This window comes from Eutrema salsugineum, unplaced genomic scaffold (assembly GCF_000478725.1).
Source record: "Eutrema salsugineum unplaced genomic scaffold, Eutsalg1_0 scaffold_3, whole genome shotgun sequence".
NCBI lineage: Eukaryota > Viridiplantae > Streptophyta > Magnoliopsida > Brassicales > Brassicaceae > Eutrema > Eutrema salsugineum.
The window spans coordinates 11,024,830-11,042,863 of record NW_006256756.1 but is presented as its reverse complement, the minus strand read 5'-3'; the positions used below and the strand labels follow the sequence as shown (position 1 = coordinate 11,042,863).

The 18,034-nt window shown below is 36.3% G+C and overlaps 4 protein-coding genes across 9 annotated transcripts; 2 read left to right on the top strand and 2 right to left on the bottom strand.

Annotated features, from left to right (window-relative positions):
• The first annotated feature begins 4,724 nt into the window (after positions 1 to 4,724).
• Positions 4,725 to 5,693, top strand: LOC18014330 (F-box/kelch-repeat protein At4g38940). The gene has a single exon (XM_006397161.1). The coding sequence runs from the start codon at positions 4,725 to 4,727 to the stop codon at positions 5,691 to 5,693; it is 969 nt and encodes a 322-aa protein (XP_006397224.1).
• Positions 5,694 to 6,012: 319 nt separating this feature from the next.
• On the bottom strand, positions 6,013 to 8,259 carry LOC18014347 (39S ribosomal protein L41-A, mitochondrial). Of its 2 annotated transcripts, none has more exons than XM_006397158.2 (4): positions 8,176 to 8,259; positions 7,879 to 8,050; positions 6,944 to 7,008; positions 6,013 to 6,316 (listed from the first exon to the last, which is right to left on the bottom strand). In XM_006397158.2, exons 2-4 carry the CDS (start codon positions 8,021 to 8,023, stop codon positions 6,245 to 6,247), a joined length of 282 nt encoding a protein of 93 aa, XP_006397221.1. In that variant the 5' UTR covers positions 8,024 to 8,050; positions 8,176 to 8,259; the 3' UTR covers positions 6,013 to 6,244. The 2 variants fall into 2 exon arrangements, with proteins under 2 accessions (XP_006397221.1, XP_006397222.1); XM_006397159.2 differs by having other exon boundaries at positions 7,879 to 8,055; positions 8,176 to 8,236.
• Positions 8,260 to 8,536: 277 nt separating this feature from the next.
• Positions 8,537 to 13,355, top strand: LOC18014639 (isoamylase 3, chloroplastic). Of its 5 annotated transcripts, none has more exons than XM_006397156.2 (23): positions 8,537 to 8,785; positions 8,863 to 8,920; positions 9,007 to 9,224; positions 9,351 to 9,438; positions 9,514 to 9,750; positions 9,859 to 9,963; positions 10,162 to 10,266; positions 10,402 to 10,536; positions 10,652 to 10,738; positions 10,823 to 10,874; positions 10,962 to 11,025; positions 11,155 to 11,254; positions 11,337 to 11,437; positions 11,561 to 11,612; positions 11,683 to 11,745; positions 11,880 to 11,969; positions 12,047 to 12,119; positions 12,217 to 12,296; positions 12,368 to 12,472; positions 12,549 to 12,647; positions 12,730 to 12,791; positions 12,864 to 12,975; positions 13,057 to 13,355. In XM_006397156.2, exons 1-23 carry the CDS (start codon positions 8,679 to 8,681, stop codon positions 13,165 to 13,167), a joined length of 2,304 nt encoding a protein of 767 aa, XP_006397219.1. In that variant the 5' UTR covers positions 8,537 to 8,678; the 3' UTR covers positions 13,168 to 13,355. The 5 variants fall into 5 exon arrangements, with proteins under 5 accessions (XP_006397219.1, XP_006397218.1, XP_006397220.1 ...); XM_006397155.2 differs by having other exon boundaries at positions 8,555 to 8,785; positions 8,878 to 8,920; XM_006397157.2 differs by having other exon boundaries at positions 8,614 to 8,754.
• Positions 13,356 to 13,377: 22 nt separating this feature from the next.
• Positions 13,378 to 14,511, bottom strand: LOC18014638 (F-box/kelch-repeat protein At4g38940). The gene has a single exon (XM_006397154.1). The coding sequence runs from the start codon at positions 14,509 to 14,511 to the stop codon at positions 13,378 to 13,380; it is 1,134 nt and encodes a 377-aa protein (XP_006397217.1).
• Positions 14,512 to 18,034: the final 3,523 nt, after the last annotated feature.

The window sequence follows — 18,034 nt, the reverse complement described above, 5'->3', positions numbered from 1 at the left end:
GTTGAAAGTTTAGTTAGACAGTTTGGTCTCAAGATTCAAGTCCAGGAAATAGCTGTCTTCAGAAGAATGTTTCATTAAGTTTGAAGTTAAAACTTATGAGACATATAGAGCTCCAAGGAATTTTAGCTCAAGGTGGAGCTTCATATCATAAGATTGAAAGCAAGAGCAACTTAGGACGAGTTTCTAAGGCTGGTTACATGTAAATCAAATGCATGCACCAAGAGATAAACTTCAGGTTTTGCAAGGGTATATTGCTGAGAGGTTAGTCGATTGGGGAAACTTTGTTCATGGAAAAGTTGTTGGCGTTCTTGGAGGGTTTTCTTGGAGACTGTTGGATGTAGCTACAGGAGGTTCTACAGTCAAAGTACACAAGGATAAAGTGTGTGAAGAAAACAGGGGTCCAAGAGAAAATGAAGATGTCTAAAGGTTCAAGCTAATCAGGTTGCAACCAGGGTAAGCGTTTTGAAGCTTTGTTTTATCGCTTGATGGTAGTGAAGACATCTAGAAATCAGTTGCAATTTTTGGAGCAAGTTCAGAGTTAAGAACTAAGTATTTGCAACTGAATTGAGATCCAAGATAGGATCAGAATGCAGAGGGTAAAAGCTGCATCGGAAAAGCAGAACAAGCAATGTTTTGGGTCACCTATTTGCATCTTAAGAAGGTCTGGTGGATGAATCTTCAAAGGGTTCACTTGCAGGAAGTTCAAGTTGAGTTGTTATTAGTTGGCACACTTAAAAGAAGCTCATGAGTATAAGGTGAAGATTCAGTCTGATCTTTGAGGGTTAAGATGTTAGTGCCAAAGGTAGGTGGAGTTTGCATACAGGTGAATGTGATGCAGGGTATATATGTATAGCGAGATAGTGACTTCAAGGGTTCTAGAGTGAAGTGCTAAGGGCTATACATTGGTGTCTCAGGCGTTTCCCATGGTTGTGGATGTGAGACATGTTTCAGAAGCTGAATTCAAGTCATTTGGTGGAGTCTTGTATATTGGTTGAAGTATTACAGGGCATTTCTTATGACTAAAGGAGGTATCGCAGGTTCTATATTTGGTGTGGAAGTAGCCGTACATGATCGTCTCAGGATTATCACAAGTTTATGTTGATATAAGACAAGTTTTAAGGTGCTGGTAGTGCTTAAAGTCTGCTGGCTGGTGCTCTGTTTAAACAGAACGGTTTTGACAATGATGATGTTTCAGTGCTGTTGGTTCATACAGGCTGACGTGAAGGCAATCTCAGATTATGCAGTATTTCTAAACAGGCTGTTGGGGTTGTTTCCAAGGAGATCCAAAGGGCTTCTTATTGGAGGATAAAATGCCTTTGTTCTTTGTATTTGATTCAAGAAGAATGTGTTTTGCAAACAGGTTTGTTTCAACACAGTGTTTGGACCAAGCTTGTGTCGAAAGTCTGTTCAACATTGAGGGTAGTTGGATGGCGTGTTCTGTTAGAGATAACGGCGGTACAAGAAGTGCTCAAGGCTAGTATGTTTCAAGCAGAGAGAAGAATCAGGGATTGTTTCAGGTTTGAAACATGTATGATTCAGAGTTTGCTGCACATAAATCTCAAGGAATTTTGATTCAAGACTTAAAGCACATGAGTAGAATCAAAAAAAAAAAAAAAGGGCCAGTGAGGGAATCAGGTTGCAGAGAAACAAAGGCAAACAAAGCTTTTTTTTTTTGGAGAATTTATAAAAACGGTGGAGCTTATGGAGAGTTCTGATGTGGTTAATTGGTTTAATGGAAATTTAAACTGGTTAATGTGTTTTGCTGAGCAGTTATTTCAGGCATTCAAGATTTGAAAGCCTCATGGATTGATCAGTGGAGAGTTGAGCTCAATACAAGTCGGTATTGAAGCTGGTTTTCACAACTCTGGTGATCTCAAGAAGCTTTGGTGGCTCAGGTTCAGCAGTGTGAACATTGAAAGCTGAAGGGCATGGAACATAAGTTAAATGCAGTATGGATTGAGCAAGTCTGAGTAATCATACTCAGGAACCGGGATTGGAATCCACAAAACTAGATGATCATGTCTATCTCAAGCTCTTCTATTTCGTGGTTGGTATTTGTTTGATCTCTCATTGCTAGGTGGAGATTTGTTGGAATTAGCTATGAAGATCAAGACAAAATACAAAAGAGAAAGACTTGGAGAAAAAGTTGTGAGCTCAATATACAAGAATCACGTGACTAAAGAATTGCAGGACCACAAGGAAGTAACCGTTGATGCAGGTCTGATAAAGCAAAAGGAAAAGTAGTCTTGTCTCCTATGAAACTACAAGATAAGGACGAGCATTAATTGCTACTAGCCAAGACAAGGGAATTTGGTGGAAGATGCAAAAAGAACATGAGGTCTATTCGTGTATATATATAGAGCCGGTCAAACAATTGAGAGAGATAGCACAACACAATGTAGAAAGATCGAGAGAGAGAGAACATCACTAAAAGTGTAAACTTGGTGAGTGTTCTTGAGATATAGAGTGAAAGAGTGAGAACCGAGAGAAACCTTTGTAAGAGGGCTTTTGGAGTTTGGGGATCTCTTTGTACACTCTATCATCTAGTGGATTCCGGGAAGAAATCCCGGCGAGATGTAGCGACCCGAGTTTATGGGCGTGAACTCGTTAAATGTTGTGTGTGCTCCCTTTTCTTTTCTGCTCTGTTCTTATATCTTCTTCGTTTTGTTTCTTGCTCTGTTTTACGTTGTGGCTGGTGTTTTCACGTCAAAGACAACTCAAAGCTAGAACCTTTGAGAGGCCAAATCCTAACAAGTACTAAACAAGTGCTCATGGAAACAGATTAATTCTTAACTTTTCCATCATCAAATACATTATGTATACTACACTCACGATTCTATGATGATCAAATTTTGCCAAAATTGAATTTCAAGCTCGTAGCTTTCTACCTAAAGAATTTAGTATCTTAAGCGATGCTAATTCCTTACCTTAGATAAAAATATCTAAAAACAAATCGTGATTATCTGATACTTGTATCTCCATAATATATCTCCAAGAACAACTTTCTACCATCAATTGATTAGTGCATAAACGAATAAGAGATACAGTCCCAATCTGATAAAACGTGCCAAATCTCTTACATTTTTTTGTCACATAACATTTACAGGTCTGAGTATCGGTATAATACAACTCTTGTGTTGGGTCACCGGATCACTGGTGGAACCGTGGGTCGGACCACGGGTCTTTTAACTTATTAAAAAATAATATATATATATATATATATAAATTAATGTTATAAACATATAATGATTGAATACAGTTTTTATTATTACATAGACGAGAGTACTATTTCTTTATTTTTTTATCAAATTTTTTATACATATAAGTTTTTTTTATAAATTGTTTTTTATTTAATTTTTAAAAATATGTAAAGTGCATGAAAAAAATAAATTTATATATGTAATAAATATTAATAAAATAGATCGATAAAAAAATGAAAAAAATAGCAAAATGACCAAGACAAAACAAACCTATTTCTTATTTTTTTAGCCGCTACCTATTCTTCTTTTCTCTTTTTATTTTCCTCTCGACTTTATCTTCTGTAACTTAATAATATCTATGTCGAACTAATCGGAGAAAATCAGAAAATATGAGATTCAATCTCTGGCGTTAAATTTTTGAATCAATTTTGTTAAACCTGGAAACCAGCCAGTTTTAGATTCGTCCGGATCACAGGATTTGAGCGAAGTTTTCTAGATTTTAACGAATTAATAACAGCTCGGATTTAATCTCAAATACGGACCGGAGATGTTACCGGGTCACGGTTAGACCAGTTGGACCGGCCAGGTCGGGTCGGGTTTAAAAACATTGGTTTTTTTTGTTTTAAACGTTTCTTATGGTTTGTTCTTAAATAGCTGCCTTAGTCGAAGTGTTTTAATTTATCGCTGGTTGAGTTTTATGCGTGGGGCTGAGTATCGGTATAATACAACTCTTACCACACTTCTCTCCACACCATACCGTTTTCAAGTTTGAAAAAGGCTATCAAACTACATATGATCCGAGGTCAAACACGAAGAAACGTTAAGTTCACAGTGGCCACTTAAGTAAATCATAAGTTGGCTGTAAAATTTGACGGACAATTTAAGATTTTGCAAGGAACCATAGACCATTTAGGTCTGCAACTATTGTTATAGGTACTGATCATTACGTGATAGTTAGAAGATTATAAGCTTGCCTCCATTAATCTGCAGAAATTGAGTGAATTGAAACCCAGACCTCCTGGTGTATTGGACTAAAGGGTTTCCACAATAGTTAGAAGATTAGTTGCTTATAATTGAAGTTCTAATAGCTTTAAACAAATCGTAGCTGAGTCGATGTGAAACTTCTATAACCATTTTAGCTTTGGATATGGTCTAACAATAAGATGAGATTTTTACCTCTGCTCTTACTAAAGTTTATTTTTGTTTTATGGAGAATAGGCAATTTCCTTAGAAAAATATGGTTAAGTTATTAGTTATAAATATGTAAGCTCGAAGAGAGGAATAAAAAAGTTTTTTTTGATCAAAATCACAACATATAAAATAAAATAAAAAAACAAAAACAAAAACCCTAGTTAACGGAGAGAGAGGTGATAAACCAAAGCGAGAAGTTTCGTGATTGTCTGAAACTCCAACACCTACTCTATAGACAGTTAGAAATTAAAGTCAGGCTTTGTGCTTTCCTCTATCTTTCTCATTGATTCTTGCTTCATTGTTTTGAGCCTTGACTCTATATATATATACTAGATGTCTTTCAAAGTTAGGGCAAAGAAGGAACATTCACCATCCATGATTACATCACTTCCATATGACATCATCATGAATATCATAGCATGTGTACCGAGATGCTATTATCCGACTATCTCCCTCGTTTCCAAGATTTTCCGATCACTTGTGGCATCGCCTGAGCTATACAAGAGACGATCCTTGTTAGGCTGCACCGAACACTGTCTCTATGGTGTCCTCTATAACTACGACACCAGTGATTACCGTTTGTATATTCTCCGTCGGAAAGTCAACAGCAATGATCATTATTTGGTCATGATCCCGTCACTTCGTTTTATGCCTTTCGCTGGACGCTATGTCCCAGTGGGTTCGAAGATATATGTGGTGGGTCACTCGAATGCTTTAAGCATCGATTGTAGATTTCACACATTGCAGCCCATCTCTCCCATTCCTAAGCCCATGTCTTATAAGGCCGCTGGCATAGTTGAGGGTAAGATTTACGTAATCGGAGAATGTAATGACGAGGTGAGTGGGAGCAGGTGGTGGAAGAGAGTCATGGTGTTTGATACAGAAACTGAAATGTGGGAGCCTAAGATGATAAAGCCAGGCATGGAGCTAGGTGACAGTTCGCTAATTGATGGTGTGGTGATGGAGGATAAGATTTGCATGAGAAATTATGAGAATAGCTTTGTTTATGGACCAGAAGAAGGAAAATGGGAAAAAGACGAGATGCTGAATGCTCAAAGATGGAAGGAGCTATGTGTTGTTGACGGCTTATTGTACTTTTACGATGTTTACAAGAAAAAGTTAAGAGCGTATGATCCAAAGCAGAGGTGTTGGAGAGTGGTGACAGGTTTGGAAGAATTGTTGCCTAAGATAACCGGTTCATGGAGGATGCGCACGGTTGGTTACGGTGTGAATTTGGCTCATTTCTTTCATAAATATAATGACGCCCGAACGAACACAACAGTGATTTGGTGTGTGGGGTAAGATGCAGTGGTGTAACGTTGTGATTGATGCTGAGAGTTTTCACATGGAAAATTGTTTAGCTGTTACGGTTTGATGCACACACTCTTTCATATAAGTTAGTTTTTCACCAAGTTCCTTAGATCTCATTTTGTGGTTAGAAGAATGTTAAGTTCGCAAATTTAAATCAGACTATAATTCGAGTGCTTTGTTAAGAAGAATCCATAATGTTTGGATAGTGCTCTGTGACAACTAAAAGTGTTAGGTAATGATCATTTGTTACCTTCAGCAATTTTATTATGAACTTGGAAACATCTACCATCCCATGAAAACATTGATATGTTAAACTAAAGAGAATCGGAAATTGCATGGAGCGGATAACTTGGGTGATTAGGAACATTGGCTCTCAAGGCGAACCTTCCATTATGGTTTTCACTAACCCAAATGTTGCCATAACATGCTTGAAATCTTTTGAAAAATAAAAAGGATTGAGGATCATAAAATACGAATTACACATAACAAATTACTCAGCTTTCAGCTAAAGAAAGACTCAAAATATAATTCTTCTGAATTCTTCACTTGGAAGGTTCAGTTGACTCAGTGGTTTTGTTGACCTCTATAGGGCACTGAGATACATATGGTTTCAGCTGTAAAAGAACAATGTTTCATTAGCAAAGCTAAATCACACAACGAGCTTAATGCCTCAAGTATGGATTCAATTTCAAGTTCCTAATCTCCCTAGTGATTCACGAACGTTTGGTTCTCATGTTTAATTAGGATACGACTTACATACTCTGCTATTTATGTAGAGAAATCATAGTAAAAGAACTGAGGAGTTTATGAAACATTCATTTCAGGTTCCTAACACAAAACTTACTACGAACAAGATCATCAGGATCACAAACCTAAGGAGTTTTAACCATTACGAGTTTTAAAATAATTTATCGAAGGGCTCACTAATGTTTGGTTAGATTAGGATGCAATCTACTTACTCAGGTGAAAAGACCAGAGAAAAGAAAACAGAAGAGTTGCATTACGATACAAATTCTATTAGCAAAGCTAAACACACACAACAAGCTTAATGCATTAAGGAAGCATTCAATTTCAGGTTCCATAATAACTTACAACGAACAAGACCATCTGGATCACAAACCTAAGACTTGTAACTAATGCTTGGTTCTCATGTTCAATTAGGATGCAAGGTTTTTTACTCGGGTAATTATATATAAGAATCAAAGAAAAAGCAACAAAAGAGTTTAGAGTAAATTGAAAACCTTAAAGCCAGTCAGATCAGGAACTACATAGTTCGGCAATTTATCTGGCTGTACAACATATCCTCCTGCAAAACCACACAAACTTAGAGAACTGTACAGGGAAAATCTGGAGAAAAAATAAATACAAATCCAGTTTATTATACATATATGATTCCATGATAATCAATTTGCTAATATCGACTTTAAGTTCTTAGCTACAATCTGTAAATTCCAGAAATTTTTATTTTAATAATAGTTCTCCTCAGTAATTATAACAAGTAACAACTCGGGATAATCCTCTACTATTTCTAAGAACAACTTTCAATTATCAATTACTAAACAAGTGCTCATGGAAACAGATTGTTTCTAACTTTACATCAACTACTTTATATACAATACATCTATGTACGATTCTATGATGATCACATTATGTCAAAATTGATTTTCTTTCTACCTAAAGAATCTAGAATTTTAAGCCTTGTAAAATTCCTGAACTTAGCTGAGAGTATCTACTACCAAAAACAACATTCAATAATAAATTACTAAAACAGGTGCTCATGAAAACAGATTGATTCTCAGCTTTATATCATCAAATACTTCGTATATCATAAATCCACGATTCTATGATGATCACATTTTGCCAAAATTGAATTTCAACCTCTCAGCTTTCTACCTAAAGAATCTAGTATCTTAAGCCATGTTAATTCTTGAACTTAGCTGATAATATCTATATTCAAACAAATCGAAATTCTCTGGTACTATTTCTATCAACAACTGCTTAAACAAGTGTTCATGTAAACAGATTGATCCCCAATTGTTCCAGATTCAGATCAAACTCCAAAACAGAGATGCAATTCAACAAAAGTATCCAAATTATCAATGAAATTGTGTGAAATGGAAAACATTGTGCGTTTTTTTAAGCATAAGCAAGAGTGAGTTTTTAATGATATCGAAACCTTTTCTGGTGTGGAAACCAGTAGGTTTACAGTTCTTCCCCTTGTAGAAATCTCTCGGAGCTCGTTTCGGAGAGAGAATATCAAGCGAAGAAGCTCTCTTTCGTCGGAAAGATCTTCCGATCCCCAATAACAACCCTAGCGTCATCCTCGATGTTGTATCAATCACTTCAATCTGGACTAAAACAAAAATGTAAATCGATGAATCAGGATCATACAAATCCAAAACTAGAATCCAGAAAGATCAACTCGGAATGTATCTAAGTCGAACAAATGATAGAGAAGGAGAGGAGGAGATACCGCCGGAGAAATTTGTAGAAGACGAAATGAGTGTGTGAAAGGGGGTTTAAGGGTTTTTTTTGTGTGAATGGAGAGGAATTGTGGAAAAAAGAAAAGGGCCCAACATAAACCAAACCGGATTGTTATCTGGGTTGTGGTTGAACCGGTTGAACCCGCCAATCCAATCTGGTTTTAGAAACAATGGTAATTGTAACACGCAAATAATTCGAATCTAAGTTTAGCCCCACCTCCTTGGTTACTTTCTCATGCTTAAAGATATTTTCCCGGAAAATGACAAACTAGAAAATCACCAGAAAAAAAAAATGAAAGCTATACACGGGACTCGCGCTTCCGTTCACGTGGCAGACACCGTAACGAACGATTCTCCTTAGTTTCTCCCAAAGTCCCATCAGCAAAAACCTTTTCCTCCTTTTACACTCTCAGTCACACGCACACAAACAAAAAAAGGAAGAAGAAGAAACATAGAATCTCACTTCAAAGCAGATCATTGAAGCAAAGAAGCGATGCTTCCTTCACCTTCTTCTCCTTCTTCATATGATTCTCTTTCTTCCAATTTTACTCCGGCGCTCTACTCCTCCGGTAATGCCTTCACTAGCTTCACTCCCATGGGGTTAGTCAATTTACCGCTTTTTCTCCCTTCGATTCGAAATTTCATTTGAAATTAGAGTTCTGATTTTTTACTCGTAGATTGAAATTGAGCAGGAAGGTGACCGGAGCTCCGATTTGTCGAGGTTTCTCTCGTAAGGCACGTTTCGTTTGTTCATAAATCGTCAAAAACAAAAAAACAAAAAATCCGATTTAAAATATCTTCCTTGTTTCATCGTAATGTAGATTAAGGATCGTTCAACACTTAAGGTCACTTGTCTTCGTGCACAAGAACGAGTTATAGAAGAAGAAGCATCTCCAATGACAGAAACTAGACAATCCTTCAAAGTCTCCTCTGGTGAGATATCTCATCTCGGTGTGTCCCAAATCGAAAAAGGAATCAATTTCGCTCTGTTTTCTCAGAACGCGACTTCTGTGAAACTCTGCCTATCACTTCCCTCGAGGTATTCATAAGTTTTTTTTAGCTCTTGCTTAAAGTGTATTGTTTTAGTTAGAGTCTGAAGCTTTGTTTATGTTCTTGCTTGGTTAATCTTTGATGATATTTGTTCTTTGGTGATGTGTTTTCTTAGTGATGTGAATGATGATGATGGTATGATCGAGTTGGTTTTGGATCCCAGCGTAAACAAGACTGGGGATACTTGGCACATTTGTGTTGAGGTAGTACAACGATGAACTTTTCTTACGCAATCTTTTTGTCTTCTCGGTATTCATGTCTGTTTTACATTATGATAGGATTTGCCGCTCGGAAATGTTCTTTATGGTTACCGTGTTGATGGTCCTGGAGAATGGAATCAAGGGCATAGATTTGATAGTAGCATTGTGCTTTTGGATCCCTATGCGAAGCTAGTGAAAGGCAGGAGCTTTTTTGGAGATAGTAGCCAAAAGTTTGCTCAATTCTATGGAACTTATGACTTTGAGAGCTCGCCGTTTAACTGGGGAGATGACTACGAGTTCCCTAACATACCTGAGGTATTTTTCACCTTCAGCTAGTTGTTGTGTGATTCTGTTGATAATGGAATTTGTGTTTCTGCATCATTTATGAAAAGTGCAGTGTATTTTTTTTCTTTCGTTTTGCAGAAGGATCTTGTTATTTACGAAATGAATGTTCGTGCTTTTACTGCTGATGAGTCCAGTGGGATGGATCCATCTATAAGGGGCAGTTACCTTGGTGTCATTGAAAAGGTAATTATATTCTACCACTAACATATGTGATGAAATGCTGAAATTAATGCACATTCATGCTTACATTTGATGAGCACAAGAGCTAATAGCAAGAAGATGCTAAATATGTCAAAGCTTATGATCACAGATTTTGAAGATACGTTTTATCTGCTTGTATGTTTGTATGCAATATCTCACTCATTTCTTCTCATTTTGAAGATCCCACACCTTCTAGATCTGGGTATAAATGCGGTGGAGTTATTGCCAGTCTTTGAGTTTGATGAACTGGAACTTCAGAGGCGTCCTAATCCTAGAGATCACATGGTAAGCACGAAATCAGCAATTTACGTGTGTGATACTTTTTGCAGCTATAGAATCTCACCCTTTTTCAATTTATATTTTTGTTGTTCATGAATGAGAATTCTGGTGCTTGCACAAGCTGAAAGAGTTTTTTGCTAGATTAACACATGGGGTTACTCGACAGTCAACTTTTTTGCTCCAATGAGCCGTTATGCTAGTGGTGAGGGAGACCCTATTAAAGCTTCTAAAGAGTTTAAAGAAATGGTCAAAGCATTACATTCTGCTGGTATAGAGGTATGCAATGTCCTTCTCTTGCCCCGTTTTCGGCTCTAGTATCTTTTTGGCCGATGAAGAAATGGTCAAAAGCATTACTTTCTTCAGAAGTAGTTTTACGATTTCTTCTGTGCAGGTCATTTTGGACGTAGTTTATAATCACACCAATGAAGCAGATGACAAATACCCTTATACCACTTCATTTCGTGGCATTGACAATAAGGCGAGTCATAAGAAGAGTGAACCTCATTTTGGTTTATTGTTTTTCTTATCTTTAAACTCTGAACAGTGTGAAATCTATATGCAGATTTATTACATGCTTGATCCAAACAACCAACTGCTTAACTTTTCCGGCTGTGGTAATTTATTTTGAAGTTTATTCCAAGAAAATTCCGTACTTTAATGAAAGTTCGGTTGTTAGCTGTAATTTTGATTTCTGTTTCCAGGGAATACTCTGAACTGTAACCATCCTGTTGTTATGGATCTAATACTCGATAGCTTAAGGCACTGGTATGGAAAAAATCTATCTTGAAGTTTTAATCTGCACATGACTGTGATTTGAAAGGAACGTTCATTGGTTTTCTACTCTTCACATATAATCGTCCCCGGTTCTGCTTTCCTCTCGTTACCAAACCGCAGGGTCACTGAATATCACGTGGATGGTTTCCGGTTCGATCTTGCGAGTGTGCTTTGCCGAGAAACAGATGGATCTCCACTTAGTGCTCCCCCACTCATAAGAGTAGGTTGATAATTGATTGTGAATCATCAGATAAATTAGTATCCGTGAAGCATATTCAATTTGGAATCTCTTATTGAATCAGGCAATCGCCAAAGATTCTGTTCTGTCAAGATGTAAGATAATTGCAGAGCCTTGGGATTGTGGAGGATTATATCTAGTTGGGAAGTTTCCAAATTGGGATAGGTAACAGTTTTGCTTCATAACGAGCTTAAGTTGATGCCCAGTAGTAATATACTTTAGTTCCTCAAATTTCTGTGATTATCAAGTTTCTCTAACCTGATACGACTACGGATGTTTCCATGTTAGGTGGGCTGAGTGGAACGGGATGTACCGGGATGATGTTAGAAGATTTATCAAGGTATACAACAATGGTGTCTTTTGAAAGAAGACTAATTGCAGAAACACTCTAATGTTCCACATGCTTATAGGGAGACAGTGGTATGAAAGGAAGCTTTGCTACTCGGGTTTCAGGATCTTCCGATCTTTACGAGGTAGGTTCTATTCAAGTTATTTAACTTTTGTATCTGTTCTAAATGATTTTCAGTGAACCGCTTAGATGCAGTATTCGCAGTGGAATCCAAATAGGTAACATGATAACGTCACATAAACTCTCTTCTCTTTATAGGTCAACCAGCGGAAGCCATATCACAGTATAAATTTCATAATTGCGCATGATGGATTCACATTGCGAGATCTTGTAACATACAACTTTAAGGTACTTTTGATTTCCATTGTATTGATGTTAAAGCCTAGATGAGTCTGTGCTTTACGTATCTGTTCTGTAATTTATAGCACAATGAGGCCAATGGAGAAGGAGGAAATGATGGATGTAATGACAATCATAGCTGGAACTGTGGTTTTGAAGGTAAATTTAAAACCTCACTTAACAACATTTTAGGCGTTTGATCGTTTCTCTGATAATTTTTTCAAGTTTTATATACATATACTCTGTTTCTTGACAGGGGAAACTGGTGATTCTCACATTAAGTCTTTACGTGCTCGGCAAATGAAGAATTTTCATTTAGCTTTGATGATATCTCAGGTAAAAGTATTGGCAGCATACAGTCGATTAATTATTGTTAAAATTCTTAGAATCTATGATCAATGATTCAGGGAACACCAATGATGCTAATGGGAGACGAATATGGACATACCCGGTATGGTAATAACAATAGCTACGGACATGATACGGCTCTTAACAATTTCCAGTGGAAAGAGGCAAGTCTTACATCATTCTCTGCTTAATACGAAGATTCTCCCTTGAACTGAATTCATTTTTCTTTTGAAAATCCAGCTCGACGCAAAGAAGCAGAGCCATTTCAGGTTTTTCTCGGAGGTTATCAAGTTCCGACATTCACACCATGTACTCAAGCACGAAAATTTCCTCAGCAAAGTAACCAAAACCTCCTCTTTGTTTTACACTTTTTTCGTGAATTCTGAGTGCTAAATTCTAATGAGCAATGTTTGTCTAAAAGGGCGAGATTACATGGCATGAAGATAACTGGGACAACCCTGAGAGCAAGTTCCTAGCCTTCACGTAAGACACTCCCAATGTTTCTTCCTTAGTGTGTGTAATACTGCTTAACTGGAATTGTCCAACTTCTTGCAGGCTCCATGACGGTGTAAGTGGCCGTGACATCTATCTTGCGTTTAACTCCCACGACTACTTTGTCAAGGCTCTGATTCCACTGCCACCGCATGGGAAACAATGGTTCCGTGTGGTCAGTCTTTCTTTATTTCTTTCTTTCGTCTTCTCTGGTTCTCTTAATTCAGTGACCGACTCAATTGTCTTGATTTAACAGGCTGACACAAACCTCGAGTCACCGGATGATTTCGTCAAAGAAGGTGTGGCCGGCGTGGCTGAGACATACAATGTAGCTCCATTCTCTTCGATCCTTCTCGAGTCCAAGTAAACAAAAAAAAAAGCACATCCTTGGTCTTCCTCTACACTCACACGAGCATGCAGCTTCAAAGCATTTAACACAATAACGTGTATGATATCGTATTAAACAAAATAAGGTGTATGTGAATTGTAATGAAATCATCCATTAGGGTCTCGTAAAAATTTGATTTAAAGACATTTCCAAAAAAAAAAAAAAAATTAGCCCCTTTTCAAGAGTGTCTCATCCAACCGGAACGGCTAAACATTTCACCATTGCAAAACTCCCTTCAATCACAGCATCATACCACAACACCGTACCCCAAATCTCTCCTCCTTGGCGTCTCTCCAAAGCAATCTCCGCACACCAAATCGATATTAAATCATCACGGACCTTATTATATATATACTTATGAAAGAACATAGCCAATTTCCCATCGTAACTAACCATGTTACACCACAATGTACTTGGTCTAGGCAACGATTTTTCCAAACCATTCACAACTCTCCAACACCTCTCCTTTGTATCATACGCTCTTAACATTTTCTCTGAAACATCGTAATAGCACAGTAAGTCGCCAACGGCACACGCATGGTTCCAATCTCTAGAATTCAGCATATCGTCCCTTTCCCATTCGCCAACGGCACACCAATGGTTCCAATCTCTAGAATTCAGCATATCGCCCCTTTCCCATTTAATTTCCTTTGGCCTATAAACAAAGCTGTTCTCAGAATCTCTCATGTAAATCTTATCCTCCATCACTACAGCATCAGAACATATTGTATATAGCTCCAAGTCTGGCATTATCATCGTTTGAGTTTTCAACACCATGACGACTCTGTTCCACTTCCACATATTCCTACTCACCAGCCGATTTCCAATTAAGTAAATATTCCCGTCGATGCCGGAGACCTTATCAGACATGGGCTTAGGAATCTGAGTGATGGGCTGCACCATGTGAGTTCTACAGTCGATGCTTAAAAAACTCGATGAGTCCACCACATATATCTTTGAACCCACTGTGAGATAGCTTGCACTGCAAGGCATAGAAGGAAACGATCGGATAATGACCAAGCGATTACTATTGTAGACTGTCCGGCGGAGAATATACGAACGGTATTCGTCGGTGTCGTAGTTATAGAGGACAGCATAGAGACAGTACTGTTCAGTGAAGCCTAACAAGGATCGCCTCTTGTATAGCCCAGAGGACGCAATGATTGATCGGAAACTCTTGGAAACGAGGCAGATTTTTGGAAAATTGCCTCTCGGTACACGTGCGATGATATCAACGATGATGTCATCTGGAAGTGACGTTATCCGAGACGGTGGAGACTCTGGTGATTGCTCCTTGTCTGTCGACGTAACTTTGGAAGACATCTATTTAGGTTCAAACCGAGGCTAAAGAGGAAAGCAAAAATCTCTCTATAGACTAGGGTTTTCAAATCTCTCCAGCTTTGGTTTGTGACCTAACTTTCTATCGACTAGGGTTTTCAAACTTAGCTAATCTCTCCAGTCTTAATTAGAAAAACGGAAATTTATTTATATTATATAATCTTATTATAGGAAAATTAGAAAAACGTTAATCCAACGGCTTAAATAAACTTGAGAATTCCTTCAACGTTAACGTACGAGATACAAACAACTACATGCAATGGCCACCAAACCAATATTTGTGTCAAGAGAGGTAATTTAACGAACACACGTTCGATTATAACATATAGATTGAACAAAACAAGTGACCGTTTGAAACTCATATCAGATCAATCGAAGATCCTTGACATAATCAGATTAACTTTTTCCACAATTGTAATTGAAACCAACAAAAATGTTTGAATCCTAATTCTATCAAACATAAGCATTGAGCACACTTGAACCAAACATTCAAAGAGCATATAAACCTGCAATTGCGACCTATTTTAATATCTAACAACAAAACCAAATTGATTGAGGAGAGAATGCGAGAAGGAAGTGTAGTGGTCACGAAGAATAGAATGAATAAACTGATCCAATCTCCTTTTTGTTTCTGCAGATCATCCAGTTCAAGAAGAGAATCTTCCAAAGTTCTCCACTCCTATTTCTTTTTTTTTTAATGAATGTAAATTTATTCACAAAAATAAAAACAGTTTTACAATAAATTATTAACAAGTGATCGGTACACGTGCCATGATATCCACGATGATGTCATCAGGAAGTGACGTAATCAGAGATGGTGATCGCTCCTTGTATGCTCTAACTTTGGAAGACATGTGACGTATAAACCTTCTCATCGTGCAGATGATATTATTTGATGAAAATAAAAAGCGTTTATCGTCTTATGCTACATTGTTTTAGATCTTAAATGATTTTCTTTGATTGATCTGGTGTTAATTGATTCAAAATTAATATCTGGTTTTTAGGAGATTATGGGTTTAGGAATCATGGGTAGTTTTCAATTTAGTAAATTGCTTTAATTTATGAAGTTTCTTATCGTGGGTTTATCGGGTATGTACTTGAACTATTGAGCAGGATCTGATTGGCAAATCTATTATATTAAAACAGAAACATATTTAGTACTTGCTTCCAAACACTCCTAATTTTTTTAAGTGTTTAAAAAATAATTTTAATAATTATTTATATTTAATTTCGAAAATTAGTTATTAATTTAAATATTTTTAGAGTTCCTTAAATATAGGTAATTTAGATTTGATTTGATTTGATTAAAAATAATAAATCAGATATTAATTTAGATTTTATTTAAAGATTCTAATTTAAATAATTTCTATACTATTAAACATTTTTATCAAAAATATGTAGAATTTTTGAAAACAAAATAATTCACATATGAAAAATAATGGTTATATTTGAAATATAAAATATTTATAATGATGTAAATGATATGATATTTATGTTGCTTATATAATATATTTACGATTATGATTTATTTACAAATTAATAATAAAATAATAAGTAAAATTCAAATGTATAATTTAAATATTAAAAATATATTTTTTAAAATTCAAAGAACTAAAATATATAAAAAAACCGGATTAAAAATATTTTGGTAACTAAAATCAGTAATTTTGAATTATACATGTAAATCGAAAATATATTTTTCATACAAAATAAAAACATAAAAAAAATTAAAAATTATTGCATACACTAAAATGTGGTTTGAAAAACCAGTTGTACACTCCCTTCGTTGATTAAATTTTAGAAAACTATAATGCTTAAATAATATTGTTAATACATCTCAAACTTTTAACAAATATTTATATTATACGGTAATATGAACGGAAAAGTTAGAATTATGTTTTTATAATAGTTCATTTTGAATTAATATTAGCGGAATGCTTAAAATTATATTTTTATAATCATAATTAATTTTAATACTATAAAAATATATCTAAACACAAAAATCAATATTTTCACTTATTAAAAAATATATTTATAAAAATAATTATATCTAAACTCAAAAACACAAATTATATTACAAAATTCGTTAAACAATAAAAAATATTCCCGTGCAGATGCACGGGGTTAGAATCTAGTTAGCTTTAAAGGCTATTAGGGTTTTAAAACAAATAAAATTTTTAAAGTTAGGTTTTAATCAATCAGACTTTAATGATTTTAAAGTTTTAAAAGTCATAACTTCCATCCTAAAAAATTTCACAGCCTTCTCTCTTCTTTTTTCTATGTAAGTCGACATTTTTTTTTAAAAGCTTCTGTGGATATGTTGTCTGGTCTTTAGCCACTGGGTCGTTAGTGGGCTTAGATAAACTAGTCCATAAAAATTCTTTAGCAGCTGATCATAGATAAAAGTTGGTGCAATGGTTGAGTGGGCTTTAGTAAAAAGGATGAGCCCAAGTCAACTAGTCCTGGAAGATATATAACAAGTCAACGTTATCTTCTTCGCTGGACTAACAGAATAGAGAGAGAAAGAGAACAGAGCAAGAAGAGAGAGAACTTCCTCGGTGGTGAAGCTTCAGGTCTTCTTTCTCAGGAATTGTCGGCGAATCCGTCGCTAGTGCTCAGGCTGTGATCCGCATAAGCTCAAGCTTGTGTGATCAACTTCTTCTTCTCTTTCGGTACTGATTGCTTTCGATCGGACTTGTAGTTGTGTCGATCATTGCTGTGATAGTGTACAAGTTAGGAAGATTACTTGTACGTCTCCGATCATAGTAAATGCATGGTGGTTTAGTTCCACTCCCAGATGTACCTTAGGGGAACTAGGTGAACAAAGCTCTGTGTCTTGATCGTTTTTCTTTTCCGCGAAGATAGAATCTGAAACACACAGAAGAAAACTCAGATTAGATCACGTATAGGAGTATTAAGAAGTAATCAGCTCACTAAGATTTCTTCACAAGTGGTATCAGAGCGCTAGGTTTTAAGCGCAGAAGAGATCACGGTCTAGTGATCATAGGCGTTGTGATCTTGGGATAAAGGGGATCTTGAGTTTTCTGCTATCATCTTGAATAGAATCATCGTGTTCATTGTGAAATCAAAATGGACACTGTTCAGAAATTTGAGATGGAGAAGTTTGACGGGAAAGGTGATTTCGGTTTATGGAAATTCAAGATGCTGATGCAACTGGAGTTACAAGGACTCGGGAAAGTTATACAAGTGATTACCGGTGAATCGTCAACAGATACTAAGGGAAAAGAAGTGGATACTGCGGATTCTAAAGCTGAAGTATCGATGACTGATGAACAAAAGAAATCTCGTGATATTAGAGCAAGGAATCTTATATGCTCAAGTCTCACGAATATAGTTCTTCGGAAGGTTATGAAGAACACTATTGCTGCAGGTGTTTGTAGGGCTCTGGAAGCTGATTATCAGACCAAGACTCTTCCAAACCGAATCTACCTCAAGCAAAGGTTTGCTAGTTTCAGAATGGGAAAAACTTAAAATATTTGAATAAATT